The sequence below is a fragment of the Aspergillus multicolor genome (assembly GCF_047715735.1).
Source record: "Aspergillus multicolor strain CBS 133.54 unplaced genomic scaffold BDW74scaffold_7, whole genome shotgun sequence".
Lineage (NCBI taxonomy): Eukaryota > Fungi > Ascomycota > Eurotiomycetes > Eurotiales > Aspergillaceae > Aspergillus > Aspergillus multicolor.
Genome location: NW_027395958.1, coordinates 423,251 through 436,801, shown reverse-complemented (window position 1 = coordinate 436,801; position 13,551 = coordinate 423,251). Strand labels below are relative to the sequence as shown.

At 50.6% G+C, this 13,551-nt stretch overlaps 5 protein-coding genes across 5 annotated transcripts; 2 read left to right on the top strand and 3 right to left on the bottom strand.

Annotated features, from left to right (window-relative positions):
* Window positions 1-1,676: 1,676 nt before the first annotated feature.
* Window positions 1,677-3,894, top strand: BDW74DRAFT_176511 (uncharacterized protein; the record flags this gene model as incomplete). The annotated part of the gene is made up of 12 exons (XM_073728620.1): window positions 1,677-1,713; window positions 1,791-1,841; window positions 1,908-1,939; window positions 1,999-2,015; window positions 2,081-2,092; window positions 2,143-2,240; window positions 2,294-2,310; window positions 2,377-2,453; window positions 3,066-3,187; window positions 3,421-3,495; window positions 3,597-3,689; window positions 3,746-3,894. The coding sequence occupies 12 exons, from the start codon at window positions 1,677-1,679 to the stop codon at window positions 3,892-3,894; spliced, it is 780 nt and encodes a 259-aa protein (XP_073585637.1).
* Window positions 3,895-4,451: 557 nt separating this feature from the next.
* racA (putative Rho GTPase Rac) lies at window positions 4,452-6,079 on the bottom strand. Its single transcript, XM_073723951.1, has 6 exons — window positions 5,659-6,079; window positions 5,562-5,594; window positions 5,430-5,488; window positions 5,190-5,370; window positions 4,886-5,118; window positions 4,452-4,824 (listed from the first exon to the last, which is right to left on the bottom strand). The coding sequence occupies exons 1-6, from the start codon at window positions 5,689-5,691 to the stop codon at window positions 4,764-4,766; spliced, it is 600 nt and encodes a 199-aa protein (XP_073585636.1). The 5' UTR covers window positions 5,692-6,079; the 3' UTR covers window positions 4,452-4,763.
* A 743-nt stretch (window positions 6,080-6,822) lies between these two features.
* On the bottom strand, window positions 6,823-9,257 carry BDW74DRAFT_189972 (transcription factor domain-containing protein; the record flags this gene model as incomplete). The annotated part of the gene is made up of 6 exons (XM_073732088.1): window positions 6,823-7,568; window positions 7,631-7,896; window positions 7,951-8,388; window positions 8,448-8,756; window positions 8,813-8,919; window positions 9,018-9,257. 6 exons carry the CDS (start codon window positions 9,255-9,257, stop codon window positions 6,856-6,858), a joined length of 2,073 nt encoding a protein of 690 aa, XP_073585635.1. The 3' UTR covers window positions 6,823-6,855.
* A 1,469-nt stretch (window positions 9,258-10,726) lies between these two features.
* On the top strand, window positions 10,727-12,162 carry BDW74DRAFT_129708 (RNA-binding protein). Its single transcript, XM_073722260.1, has 3 exons — window positions 10,727-11,524; window positions 11,587-11,815; window positions 11,871-12,162. Exons 1-3 carry the CDS (start codon window positions 10,861-10,863, stop codon window positions 12,055-12,057), a joined length of 1,080 nt encoding a protein of 359 aa, XP_073585634.1. The 5' UTR covers window positions 10,727-10,860; the 3' UTR covers window positions 12,058-12,162.
* Window positions 12,163-12,220: 58 nt separating this feature from the next.
* On the bottom strand, window positions 12,221-13,546 carry BDW74DRAFT_129685 (uncharacterized protein). Its single transcript, XM_073722259.1, has 4 exons — window positions 13,012-13,546; window positions 12,866-12,921; window positions 12,652-12,799; window positions 12,221-12,596 (listed from the first exon to the last, which is right to left on the bottom strand). The coding sequence occupies exons 1-4, from the start codon at window positions 13,195-13,197 to the stop codon at window positions 12,351-12,353; spliced, it is 636 nt and encodes a 211-aa protein (XP_073585633.1). The 5' UTR covers window positions 13,198-13,546; the 3' UTR covers window positions 12,221-12,350.
* Window positions 13,547-13,551: the final 5 nt, after the last annotated feature.

Here is a 13,551-nt window from a genome sequence, read left to right as displayed (position 1 = left end):
CTTTCACTCGGTAGTGGACTACGGTACTCAGAGACCTCAAGGAGACTTGAATCAGTTCATTCTTGCAGCTATCTATGCATACAGGATGGTTCAGCCTGGGGAAGGCCGGTCGCAAGGGTATCAAACACTCAGAAAGAGGGACCATAGTCTCGTACCTACGCCTGCTAGCCATGCATTAGCACGGAACATTATTTCCTGGGCAATCTGTCGTCCCACCCACCAATCTGTACATAGTCCGTACTAAATAGGAGACTACGATATTTTACATACGGCGAGACAGACCCCTAGGTTCAAGGCTTCAAGCGAGAGAGCTCGATACGGAACTGTCGGGAACCCGGCAAGACTCCTTCATTTGCTTGGCACAAGAAACAGCCTGGACGGAAATACGCCCGCTGATTGCGAGATTTGACATTCCGATTGGGACATCGGGGGCCAGGGTAAACAACTGGAGATAAGGAGTGCGAACGTACATAGAATCAGGGCTTATGGGTAACATTTTCAGGGTTGTTTGTTCCATAGGGAGTGGACGTGGATGGGATGCCCCTGTAAGATCGGATTGATCACGGTGCAGCTTGGACGTACGCCGTACTTTTTGCTGAGTGCCTTTCGGGCGATGTTCCTCGTCTTTTGTTTTAACATGCCCCCATAAGCCGCACTTGACGATATCCACTCCTGCTGTCGGGTCACCTCCCGAGGTTGTCCACGGAGTATGAAAATACCGTGGCATGACACACCGTATGATTCGGGCGACTTCGACCTTCCTTTTTGCACCGCTGGGCAGATGTAGGCTATAGATTTATCCGGTGTATTGAAAGGCACCTGCAATGACTATGAACTGGGCCCAACAATAGCCAGACCACAGCATCCATCAGTAAGTCGAAGATGGGCGCTGTCTGCCAGGCCAAGAGACAAGGTGGTTCGGACGGGACGTTCGGAGACGTAGATATGAGACGGGTGTATACTCCGTAAGCGAACAAACTCTCGCGGAGGCCCGGAAATCGATAAGGCACAGATGATTGACAGATCGCTCAGTCAAACAAGTCCGGGCTGCAGATGCAGTGCTACGCTGGAAATCACATACCGAAACTGAGAAATCAGCTGGAAACAAGCATATCTTATCCACTTCGAGACGCAGGACAACTCATCCAGGCCTGGCCTCTGGTGTCTCTGATCAGTCGCGATGCAGAGACGAGCAGGAAGGCACTTGTCATGCGGTTGGTTCTGAAATATCATTTTCGGATGTCGATGTTTTCGGACAACGCATCCATCTAAGATAAACAGAGAGCCGGCAGTACCCCGTACTCCGGAGAAGACATATTTCCTCGCCACAGGAGCGAATAGTACAAATCAGATACTCCGTACTCGGCGTAATGTAAGGTAACAATAGACGAACTATCCGTGAGCCTTGCCCGAGCACAGCTGAATGATTTGACAAGCACAAATTGGTTATCAGCCTCCATAAGAGAACCTATCCGATTTTATGGATCAGAACGATTTGAAGGCGAAGCTGATAACGATAAGTTGATAAGCGTCTGGCCCCAGAGCCCGAGACGGAGCCAGCCCCGAGCTTGCCGCATTAGGCTTGGCGGGAACCATCACGAATGCCAGCATCGCCTCTCAATCTGGGGTCTTTTTCCTAGGTGCACGGAATCAGCTTCGAAAGTCCACAATCAAAGATGACGTCCAAGAAGGATATGCGACGGCTAGACCTTGGTATGCTGCTTCTCAGACTCCTGAATATCTCGCGCTTTTGTTCTGGATGCCTGTTGCTAACATCGACGATGCGACAGCCATTCCCTACGTTGATCCACCCAAGGACAAGAACGATGCGGATATGACCGGTACAACCTCACCATAAAACCGCGTACTATGGAAGCTCCGTTTCCTTCGGCTGACATTTGGCTTAGGGGCAATGTCCAGCACAATGCCAATGGCAGCGGTGGGTTGCTCCTCGAGTTCTTGCGGAGTTAGGCGCACCGATTACTGACACTTTCATAGATGTTCACACGAAACAGGTGAGCTAGCAATTGCTCGTATACCCGTTTATCAACTGGCCATTGATTAATCCTCCGCTAAATAGGATGATTGGATGGTATGAGGCGGCAGCCCCAAACTTTTCCAGACAATCCTAACCAGTATCAGGGTCGCTATGGTTTTCTCGCTCCAGTCCTGGCTCGGTGAGACCGAAGAACAGAAGAAGAATGCTACTACACCAGCATACATGTCTGTTGGCATGTCTTGTACGTTGCGCCATCTGTACCCGCTTGAAAAATGATGACTGACTTTGATATAGTGATGGCTTTGGCTGTTGTACGTCGCTGCACCCCGAAAGACATTCTTCCAAGAACGCGCAAGACTCTAACCCGTCATTCGCAGACCTACCTTCCCATATTCCTCCCTCCTACAGCCCCCAAGGCTGGCGCAGTTCCAACGCCGTCTCCCACACCAGCTCCGTGAAGCGGTCTACGATTTCTTCGGCTTTCAATGTAGGTGGGAAAGCGCAGGCAAGAATGCACGTGTCTCAGGTTTATACTAGCGCTCGTGGCATCGCCAAAATCGGGGATAGAAGGTTTCGCGACACGATGTACATATTGCGGACCTGGGCTTTCGATGAGAGCATATATGTGTTGCTTGTAATATTGATGTAAAGATTTGATATCCCATCAAACCTGCCCCTGAAAATTACGGCCCGGTGAAGGCACCCCTTGATCTTGACAGCAGACCTGGGGCCGGAGTCGGATGGTTTGCCACTGCTTGCCACATCATCGGAATAGGTCATGCACCTTGCAAGCATTTTCTCACGCAGCAGTGTTTCCAGTAGGCTTGGCGGCGTCTAGCAGTCAAAGCGATAGGTTCTTGAGTAGTACAAGGCTTGCAGTGGCAGAAACAAAGAACAAAGACCGGCGAGGAAGCACGCCGTACAGTCACACTCTGGTGGTGAAGCCGATTAGTCACCGAGCGCCTACACCGCCTTCCCCACAGCCCAACACCGCGCCCCTCAAAAAGGATCTTTCCTTCCTTCATCCACATCACACTCCAACGCTCCATACTACAAACACACGCAGACCCGCGATTGCTATCACAGAGATTAAAATCTCCCCTCCAGCTTTACTTCACAGAACCGCTTTTAAAGGCCGTTTACGACTAAAGGCCGAGTTTATGTCCATCGAAAACCTTAAGACCTTCGGTAAGCGCCTTGCCACCCCTTTCTTCCCAACGCCGTCTCCCCACCAGCTTGCGATGCAGTTTGGAGGATCACTGCCTACACTCATGGAACTGGCTATATATACTTTCCTACGAGCGGGGCTGCGGTTATTGTGTTGAGCTTCGCTCGCTGCTTCCTCTGCATTCTGCGATATACGTGGGCCCTTTGGCGGGGTAATCCTGGTCGCGATCTCAAGCTGACACGTGCTTCCACAGACCCCTTCGCCGAAGCTGACGAAGACACCGGCGAGACTAAGCAGTCTCAAAACTACATCCACATACGGATTCAACGTACGTGCTACCTCTATCTTCAATCCATCTCGGACTTCACCAACCACAAGCTCGCCTATCGCACTTCACCGCCTCTGCCAATGGAACTAACATCACTCTAGAGCGCAATGGTCGAAAGACCTTGACTACGGTCCAGGGTCTGCCCAAGAAGTTTGACCAGAAGAAGATCTTGAAGGTTATCAAGAAGAAATTCGGTATGTTCTCGCTTCGTCGCCGGCCTCTTAGTGGGCGCAGCTAACATCCTTCCTAGCCTGCAATGGCACCATCGTCAACGACTCGGAGATGGGTGAGGTGATTCAGCTCCAAGGAGATCAGCGTAAAGATGTTCAGGAGTTCTTGACCGACAAGAAGGAGGGTCTTGAGCTTGATGCCAAGACCATCAAGGTTCACGGTTTCTAAGCCAGAAGCCACGTCCCGTTCCGGTCCCTTCTTCCCAGTCCAGGTTATCGCCGGGATAGCAGCCGCGACAGGTCGTCTATCGTTACCCACCTATTCATTGCGTTAGCCTCAACTGCGAAGATTATGGTGTTAGACTATTCCTATACTCGGCATGCTGGACTCGGGCCTCTTGTCGAACCGATGCACTCGTCAACTCCACCCAGAAAGTCGTGAACGGGCGATATGGGAGAGTTATACGTATCGAAGTACCTACCAATACAGAAGGGTTCTTGAGGGGGATTTCGTGTCTTCGTTCTTAGTTTTTTGCCGGGTAGCTAGTCAAGCCAGTCCTGTGTTCAAACTGGATGCCTTTGTTATGCTCGTCAATAACGATTTTATTTTCTCACAATTTCAGACTCTTGATGTCTATCATCTCTCTTAGATAGCCATGCCCGCACTTTACGTAGTCCGATGTCCTACGGTTGTTGTTTATCTTGGATGATAGAGATGCATGGTATCGAAACGCCATTCCACCAAGGTTCTATGACGCAGCAAAGCGCCGTATTTACAGCCCGGCGTACAAATCTATGCATGGCATTGTATGACGTTCTACATCTTATACTGGGGTGAGCTAAAGGAATAGAGAGATATGCCAGTTCCAAAAGACTCTCTCTTGTATTCTAACAGATTGAAAGAGAGAACAAACAGGATGACGCAAAAACATCAGGATCATGACACCGGATCAGGTGGACAACGAGGTACTCAGAAAGATCATCAAAATCGGGGGGATTGGGAGGATTGCTCCCAGCAACCGAAACGCCGGATTAGTTGTTTATAATATTAGTTAGAATGAGAGAAAGGAGATATAGAATTTATGAAGCCGTGACGCTTCACAGGATTGTACACTTCTTGTTCCTTTGTTTCGTCGCAGGCCGCGGGTTCAGGACGGCACTAGAGAGTTAATGTTAGCTCCAATGGCCCATAAATCGTTGGTTTCACGGAGAAAGCATACCGAATGGCTTCGTCGAATACGCTCTTGAGGTTGCGCTGTGTCAGCGCAGAGCACTCCAGGTATTTGTGTGCTCGGATCTCTTTCGCAACAGCCAGAGCTTGCTCGTAAGTAACGGGCTCTTGCTTTCTGATACGGAGACTTTCGAGCTGCGCAGGGTCGTCTCGCAAATCGAGCTTGGTGCCAACCAAGATGATGGGGACGTTGGGAGCGTGGTGCTCAATTTCGGGGAACCACTTCATGAGAGTTAGCAACCTAGACTGAAAGCTTTCTTCGAGGGCTGGGGTTTCCCAGCGGACATATGTACCTTGGACTTAACGTTGTCGAAAGACGGAGGGCTGACGATGGAGAAGCAAATGAGAAATACATCCGTCTGCGGGTAGGACAATGGGCGAAGTCGGTCATAATCTTCCTGTCCAGCAGTATCCCAAAGTCCTAAGCTAATCGGTCTGCCGTCTACCATCACACTCGCGGTATAATTGTCAAATCTGCGTCGATCGTCAATATGAGATCCGAAGCTTAGAAGGAGCTGGTAGTGGTAACGGACACGGTGGGTATATATTCGCCGGGGAAGGCATTGGTCGTATAGGAGATGAGAAGACATGTCTAAACATTGGGTTAGCCATTGATGTCCAGTTCAAAAACAGGAAAGGAGGAAAGAAACGGAGACGAATCTAACCTTGCCGACAGCACCGTCACCCGTCACGACACACTGTTGCGGAATTAGCCCAATCGCTCTGGCTTGCCGAAGAGAAGATTGGCGGAGTGCTCCTGACCTTCAGGGACTGAGTAGCAGGACCAGTCGCCATTGTCACTCAAAAAACCAAGGCTATATACACGATTGGGACGATAACCAAACGGGCTCGGGGTATCAATCGATCCAGCGACGCAAAGGATATAAATATGTGATAGTTGTCGAAGAGGCGGAGAGACAGCTGAAACGGGGGTATCTGCACGGAGGAACAGCACCGGTCGATCAGTCACGAATGATCGAGCGGTAGAAATCCGAGCCGGAGAAGGCAGATCGGGGGGATATGGAGGGAGAAATGAAGAGAATTGCACAGAAACAAAGAACACGAAAGGATGGAGGTAAAAAGTACGGTGGTTGCTGGGAGGAAGAAGCAGAGAGGCGAGAGAAGGAAGAGGAGGAGGGGATGGAGTTAGCGGACTTGTAGTGGAAAGGGACAGGCACAGACTCAGGCTACGACTACGACTACAAACAGACCAGACCAGGAAGCTCTTTCACCTTGGCCTTGCCGACACCTGGGCCTTTGAATGGGACTCTTGATCTGATCAGTAGGATTTAGTTTGATAGCAGACAACCAACCACGCCGTCTTTTCGCCTTTTTCACCAGCTCGGCGTCTGGGAAGCTCCCGACCAGCGACCAAGAGAGGCCGGCGCCAATGATAGCCAGTAGTCGCTGGGGATAGATAAACTCATTCATATTAATTATTAGATACTGTATCTAATGGCTGCAATTGTCGACAACCTCCTGAACCACACATGGTCCAACCGCGGTTCGTCTATCCTGGAGTTCCAATGCATCTCGTCGATGAATCCTTCGCCTTATGCAACAGGTCAGACAGCCACTTGAGCTGAGAGCTGGCGAAGATCCTTGGAATGCGCGAATCATTCCACTACTACCTCTTCCGCTCCCTTTGTTGGTCGCGCCCTATGCTATGCTCTCTTGCCAGTTGCCATTATCAGTCTCCAATCTCCCGCCTCCAAATGGACGGATTCTTGATAATTCTGAACACGAACCGTCAATGCTCATGTCGAAAACATGCGGGGTTCCTGATCCACCTCGCAAAGCTTTGATCACCTCAGTCCAAATCTCAACTCTGCGCTGCGCGCTTAATCCGGCAAGCTGCTCAAATGGTATCTCAACTAAAAATAAACTAGCTTAGCATGTACCAGCGTCCCGTCCAATCACTCTGCGTCAAAATCTTTTATATGAAAACATTCGGAGTTACTACATGGCCGGTGGGGCGGGAAATGTATCAGGAAACCCATCAAAGACCCAATTGAGGGAGTCGAAAACTTCAGAGAACCCTGCCTCGTTGAAGAATGCCCCTTCGTGGTCAAAGTTCGGCGCATACATCAACCCCGGATTCTCCAGGGACCCGTCCGGCTGCCGAAGAATTGCCGCCGTCGAGACATTCGGATTAGAGGCCGTGGCCTGTGTATCTTCAGTGCTCTTCATGGGTCGGAAACGGTGCCGCCAGCGCCAAACCGTGTCGTAAACGTGACTCATGCTCATGCGGCATCGTACTTTTAGGAGTAGAGTATCATCCCCGGACTCCTCAGGAGCACCGGCGTTCCACATCTGCGCCAGAATATCTGCTAGCCGAACAGGCCGGTCGTGGTCCATCACACTAATCCTCCTCAGCGCCGAGATGGCCCCATTGAATAGCAGCTTTCCATGCTCAAAGTCAATATGCCGTCGGAAGTCGCTTTTCAATAATTTCATTAGCGCAAACGCTGCTGACACGATCATTTGCAGGATGTAGTTTGTTGCATGGCCGATGAGCTCGCCCGGCGAAGTCTCAAGGTCCAATACTCGACCAAGGAATGATGTGGTGGCGATGAAAAGCTTCGTCAAGTCGTCACTTCGTGCGTTGGAACCTAAGAATACAAAATATCGCAAATGTAATTCTGCGGCTCGCAGGTGAATCATATTTATGGCTGCCCGGACGCTCGAGTTAGCGATTGAGAGGGCCCGGGGAGTGAACAAGGGAACGCCGTACCAGAGATATTTCTGCCAAAGTCAAGCTCCATCTCTCGAAGCTCATTTTCCAGAAGCTGCGAGATAATAAGCTTTTCCGAGCTGATGAACTCCGCAGGGTCTGGTCTGCTACTGTAGAGGGATTTTGTTACACGGTCACAGAACTTTTCAATGAGTAGCCGTGTCCGCAAGTCCTCTGAAGGGTGATAATCCGCATCTCGAAGAGATGCCGGTTCAAGAGCCCAATCGTAGATTGTCCCTGGAGGCTGTCCGTATCCCGTTGCAACACTGTTGGGTCAAAGTGAGTTGTTGACCATGTCCGCAAACTAGATGTTCACTCACTTCTGGGCGACGATGTTGCAAATGACCCATGTCTGTAATCGATCCTTTACGGCCTCCCCTTGACCTTCCATCCGGAACGTCGTAAATTCCTCAGCCTGCACAGGACGATGAAGCCCCAGCTGCATGGAGATTTGCATCATTAATCCACAAAGCATGAATGTAGCATCCGTCCTCTGGCTTGTAGTAGGAAGAGGCCAAGTGCACAGTAGGCACAGGGCCTTGACAACACGATAGTCTTGTGGTACACCTGTTATAGTGGACCATAATAATCTGCTGAATGGCCCCGACAGTGCGCTGAGCAGTCCTGGCTCCGATGGAGCGCGTCGGCTGGCAACGCATATGATTGTCCATGCTTGGAGCGGACAACGGCGTAAGTACTCTTCAGGAGGCTTCTGAGGGTTTAGAAGAGGAAGAAAAGGATGATAGTACTTGAAGAATCTAAGTGCCATGAACATCGGGTGTGCCCGGGTGGAGATCATCGAGCGGAGACAACATACTGGTCAAATAGTCTGGTTATCCTTTGCCTAGATAGGGAGACATCTTCCAGCCTCCAAGCCCCGTCGTCTTGGGATAGCATGGACCCGTCGCTGTGCATAGTTAAGGGAGTGGCTAACGTGTGCGGTTCCAGCTTAGCGGACAAGGTCCGCCCTCGACTCACGTTGGCAGGCTCAGGGCCATAGTATATGTCCTCAGGGGACTGAGATACCTTGTCAATGACCCTAGCTTCAGCAGTATGGACATGACCGCCATCGTTAGAAAGCCGCTGGCGGAGATCCGCAATCTCACGCTCCATCTCAGCATTGCGCCTAGCCGCATTAGTTGGGAATGGTGAACACCGATACACTGCCGTGAACAGTCTTACTTTCTCTTTGAGATGCGCTTGAAAGTGGGCTCAACCTTGCAATCTATATGGAGCCGCAGACAGCGCGAACAGGAGTCCGCGGGTGTTTGAACTATATCACATCGCAGCTATGGCGGTCTCAGCACCTCGAGACTCGTCCAACTTTTTGAGATAATGCCATCCGGACAGAGAAATGGGCATTTTCGGCGTGAGACGCATCACATACCTTCTGTTGGCGGCACTCGTTACAGGCCTTACGACACCCTCCCCGCCGTTTCCCTGTAACAGGCGGCGTCTTCTCCATGTCTCCGGGCTCCGAGGACCTGGCTGAGAAGTCAAAGCCTGCCAGTGGACGCGGAAATCTAGGGTTGTTCCGAGAGTCGGTGGAGGTGCCGGGGGGTGTGGTCAGGTTCGCATGTGGAGGGAATCCATTTTGTCCCAGAATACCCCGGTACTCGAGGTCCATCGGTATAAATTAGAACTCAATAATCGCCGGAATGGAACCGATGGGCGTATGGACACATGCGAAATGGGGAATGCAGCAACCAGGAACTTGGTGTAAGTGCCGCAAATCGGAGATGAAAACGTGGTTCCCGCTCCAAGCGCGAATCTCGGCATTTGGAGCGGCTGACTCATCCACTTTGAAGCAAACAACTTAACGACCTATACACAACATTATTCTGCTGTGCACCGGCATGGATGGGACTGTCGGCAAATCCTTGGCTTGACGAGAGGCATCATAGCACTGTAATCGGGGATATCAATCATTTGGTGAACATCACCACGGATACCGGCGGCATGAAGAGACATGTGTTCTGGATGGAGAGGGGTTCGTATAGCATCGACATGACAGCATACGGGGCAGTCAGAACGCGACGATGCCTGTAATGGGCCTCATATTATCTGAAATGTCTATACTAGTCAGCTCCATGGGCAACTAATCCGGCTAGGATCGGGCACCTACCAATGCGTAAAGACCCAGACGTATATGATGTCCTCAGTCCTCATATTGACGAACAGCGTGCCCTAAAACGCTCGTCGGGCTGGACGCAACGTGGATCTCGAATAGTGACCCCTTGCCATTCTGTATGCTGACCGAATTGTACCAGTGAGTGAACTCCGAGGAAGAGGCGTCTGACTATAGATCCCTCTTGTTTGTGATGGAAGGATGCACCAACAAAGCTCGGAGACTCGTAGCCGTGGTAGCCATCTTGTTGGCAACGAGGGCATGGTATGTTGACTTGCATCACGAAGCAGTTTAGTGATCGGAGAATTGCGCTTTATTGGTGCATGCTGGCTTGGGGGAGCAGAGTCGTGTTCCTCGAGTTGAAGGACGAAGATGCCCAGGTACAGTGGCAGTCCTGAACAACGTCCGCATGGTAAGCATCTGACAGGTCGCTCGGAGGGACGAGAGATTATGACATACCATGGTGAAGTCCTACTGTATCAAGACAAGGGCGGATGGAATAGAGACCCCACGGACGGGAAAAGAAAAGAGAAAGACGGGAGGGAAAGCCGTTCACAACTACGAGATTAAATTTCTGGTGCACCTGAACAGTAGGTACGCTCAACCAAACGCGCGTGCTTCTACAACCATACGAGGAAGAAAGAACCTTAACTACTACTATGGCAATACCATAGCTGAATTTACTGAATTCACGACCATCAGTGTGAGAAGAACAGTGTAACGGGTTCAGCTGAGTTTTCGGTCACAATTGATTAGATTTACAGGGCTAGATAGAAGAGAACCCATTATCATAATGTGATCCTGCAGGAAGAAGTCCTTAACGTTGATGATAGTTCGGCATGTATGGGTGGTGGAGCAGCCCTAGATACCTCAGATCTCAGGCGCCAATGCGGAGATTCACCGCCAAATCTTCCGACCAGATTTTCCGGCAGAATATTTATTTTTTTTTGCTTGTCAAAGGAATTCTCCGTCGCGGTCTTGAATTAAATTCTCATTTTTGGAGTGCTAGTCCTGCAGCTTCCATCTTCGCGCACTATATATACCAGATTACGGAGCTATACGCCCGCAGCTCCGCCTCAAGTCCACTGAATCTACCGTCGCAATGGCCGAAAAGAAGCGCAAGCTCGAGAACCCCGTCGACGACATCGCTGCTGCTGAACCCGAAGGAAAGAAGGCCAAGCGGGAGTCTAAGAAGGAAGGAAAGAAGGAGAAGAAGGACAAGAAGCGCAAGGAGAAGGATGCTGATGCCGTGAACGAGGTTGAAGAGACCGAGGTGAAGGAGAAGAAGGAAAAGAAAGAGAAGAAGGACAAGAAGGAGAAGAAAGACAAGGAAGAAAAGAAGGAGAAGAAAGACAAGGAAGAAAAGAAGGAGAAGAAGGATAAGAAAGAAAAGAAGGCGAAGAAATCAAAGGATGCAACCGCCGAGGACGAAGAGCAACCCGCCGAAAAGACGAATGCGCCAGAGTCAGAAGTCAGCCAGGAGGCCTCGGACGCAATGGACATTGACTGCGAGGCAGAGGTAAAGGACGAGAAGCCGGGAAAGGAAAAGAAGAAGAAGAAGGCCAAGAAGGAGAAGGAGCAGAAGAAGCAGAAGGAGCAGAAGGAGCAAGAGGAGCAAGAGGAGCAAGAGGAGCAAGAGGAGCAAGAGGAGCAAGAGGAGCAAGAGGAGCAAGAGGAGCAAGGAAAGCAGCAGCCAGAGAGCGCCGAACAAGAGTTAAACCAGCCCGCTCAAAAGCAGAAGGCCTCCCGCTTCATCGTCTTCGTTGGTAAGAATGCGCTGAGCCATCAACTGCATTTTCGAAAGTGGTCGGCTAACTTGCGCCCCCAGGAAACCTCCCCTACTCTGCCAACACCGAATCCCTCACAGCACACTTCGAGAAGATACAACCGATATCCGTGCGAGTGGCGACGCAACCAGACAAGCCCACCAAGTGCCGCGGTTTCGGCTTCGTCGAGTTCGACAACTACGACCGGATGAAGACCTGTCTGAAGCTCTATCATCACTCGTCGTTCGATGACGGAAAGTACCCTCCCCGTCGGATCAACGTTGAATTGACGTAAGTCTCCCGTCCTGTGTCTTTATTAAAGTAATCAATTGACCAATGTTGCTAGTGCTGGCGGCGGTGGTAAATCCGAGCACCGAAAGGCCAAAATTGAGTACAAGAACCAGAAGCTTGCCGAGGAGAGGAAGCGCCAGGGCCAGGAGCTCCAGACAGAGAAGGTGAAGAAGCATCAGGCTGAGGCACCGGGCGATGACTATGCGAACATCCACCCGAGTAGAAGACCTCGCATGGCTTGATTAACGGTGAGCCATTGTGGAAGTGATTGATCATTTAAAAGCATTAGAATATTGGAGTCTTGTTTTTGCCGCTTTCAGCAAGTTAAGCAGATACCCTAAATCTGTCTGAGATAATCTGGAATTGTTATTCTTACTCTGAGTGCAGAAAAAGACCGTAATTCCGGGACGCGAGAAGATGGGATCTATGTAGTACTTTGTTGGGCTGAAATATGAACGTTCAAATCATGATTTATTTTGACTCCTGTACCAAGAACAGCTTGAGTATTGTGCAGATACCGACTATGCATACATGTCTACAGCTCTCTGACCTGGTCATTCGCCACTCGCATACGCTGGACAACAGCAACAGCGAAATCCCATATTTTCCGTGTCAAGACGAAAAGCGGCACCTCGGGCTCGTTCTCGCGCGTGAGATGCAGCTGCAAAAGAAGGGAAGACATGCTGACGAAGCTCGCAACTGACACGACGAGAAGCGACGCCGCAGTTTCACGTTTGATGGTAGCGCGATTCTGCGTAGCATGGTAGATAAATGTCAAAGTCTATGTATGCGGTCAGCACTTGGTCCCGGGCTAATGAGCGGGCGGGAATTCTCACAGTTGTAATTGAGATCCATGCAGGTAATAAAAGACGAGGATCGGAAGATGCGCCAGAGAGATAGAGAACCCAAGAAGTCATATATGCAATCAAACCGTTCGTTGTAAGGAGACGAATAACAACAGCCGGAGGGGTATAATTCAAAAGCCTGATCCGAATAACAGTCAGAATGAGTCTTCAAGTAGGGCAAGATTGCATTGAGGGCCAAACGTACCAACGAGACATCATACAATCAGCAAAGAAATATGAAAGATATGCGGATGCACAGCACTGTAAATGTCGATTAGCAAACTGCAATTGGACGTAATTCCTGCACCCTCCAGGAACCTGAGTCTGAACGCGGACGGTTGTGTCACATACCCACATAATAGCCAACGCTACCTCCGTTACTCTAAATCTTCTCTCAACATCCCAGTTTTGGCTGACACTACCAACAATAGCTGCCGCCCATCCCTCTCGTCCCATGCCTGGTCGAATGTGAAGAAGCTCCGCAAGGAAAGTGAAGGCGCAACGGAGCCCCCACCAAGCCGCGGGCGCGGTGCTCATAGCACGGCAAACAACCAAAGGAATCCACCATTTTCGATCCACCCCCAAGATTACTGCAACCCGTGGATGTAGGGCTGACGGGATCGTATGGCTGGCATCATTGCTGCTGGATGTATGGGACGTAGACGCGGGGGAGGGCGGCGCGGCGGTCGCCGAGTCGGGAGAAGCCACCTCTTTATCTCGAAAACCGGACGGCGGTATAGCAATTGTAGGGAAATATGACGGGGGTTGGATTAGACCGGAGGTTGAGCGGGAGTGTAGGAAGTTGTGTTCATGAGACGATCGGCGGCGGGGAGAGAAGGGCGGAGGAGCATCATCACGGTGAGGAGGAGCCAGCCTTAAATATACGGCGTA

Coding starts and splice junctions, on each gene's coding strand:
- racA (XM_073723951.1), bottom strand. CDS start 5,691: ATGGCGACTGGTCCTGCTACTCAGTCCCTGAAG. Junction 5,371..5,429: donor GGCGAATATATACCCACCGT/GTCCGTTACCAC, acceptor CGATCGACGCAG/ATTTGACAATTATACCGCGA. Junction 4,825..4,885: donor GTATTCGACGAAGCCATTCG/GTATGCTTTCTC, acceptor TTAACTCTCTAG/TGCCGTCCTGAACCCGCGGC.
- BDW74DRAFT_129708 (XM_073722260.1), top strand. CDS start 10,861: ATGGCCGAAAAGAAGCGCAAGCTCGAGAACCCCGTCGACGACATCGCT. Junction 11,525..11,586: donor CCGCTTCATCGTCTTCGTTG/GTAAGAATGCGC, acceptor TTGCGCCCCCAG/GAAACCTCCCCTACTCTGCC. Junction 11,816..11,870: donor CGGATCAACGTTGAATTGAC/GTAAGTCTCCCG, acceptor CAATGTTGCTAG/TGCTGGCGGCGGTGGTAAAT.
- BDW74DRAFT_129685 (XM_073722259.1), bottom strand. CDS start 13,197: ATGAGCACCGCGCCCGCGGCTTGGTGGGGGCTCCGTTGCGCCTTCACT. Junction 12,922..13,011: donor TAGCGTTGGCTATTATGTGG/GTATGTGACACA, acceptor CGACATTTACAG/TGCTGTGCATCCGCATATCT. Junction 12,597..12,651: donor CATGGATCTCAATTACAACT/GTGAGAATTCCC, acceptor CCGCATACATAG/ACTTTGACATTTATCTACCA.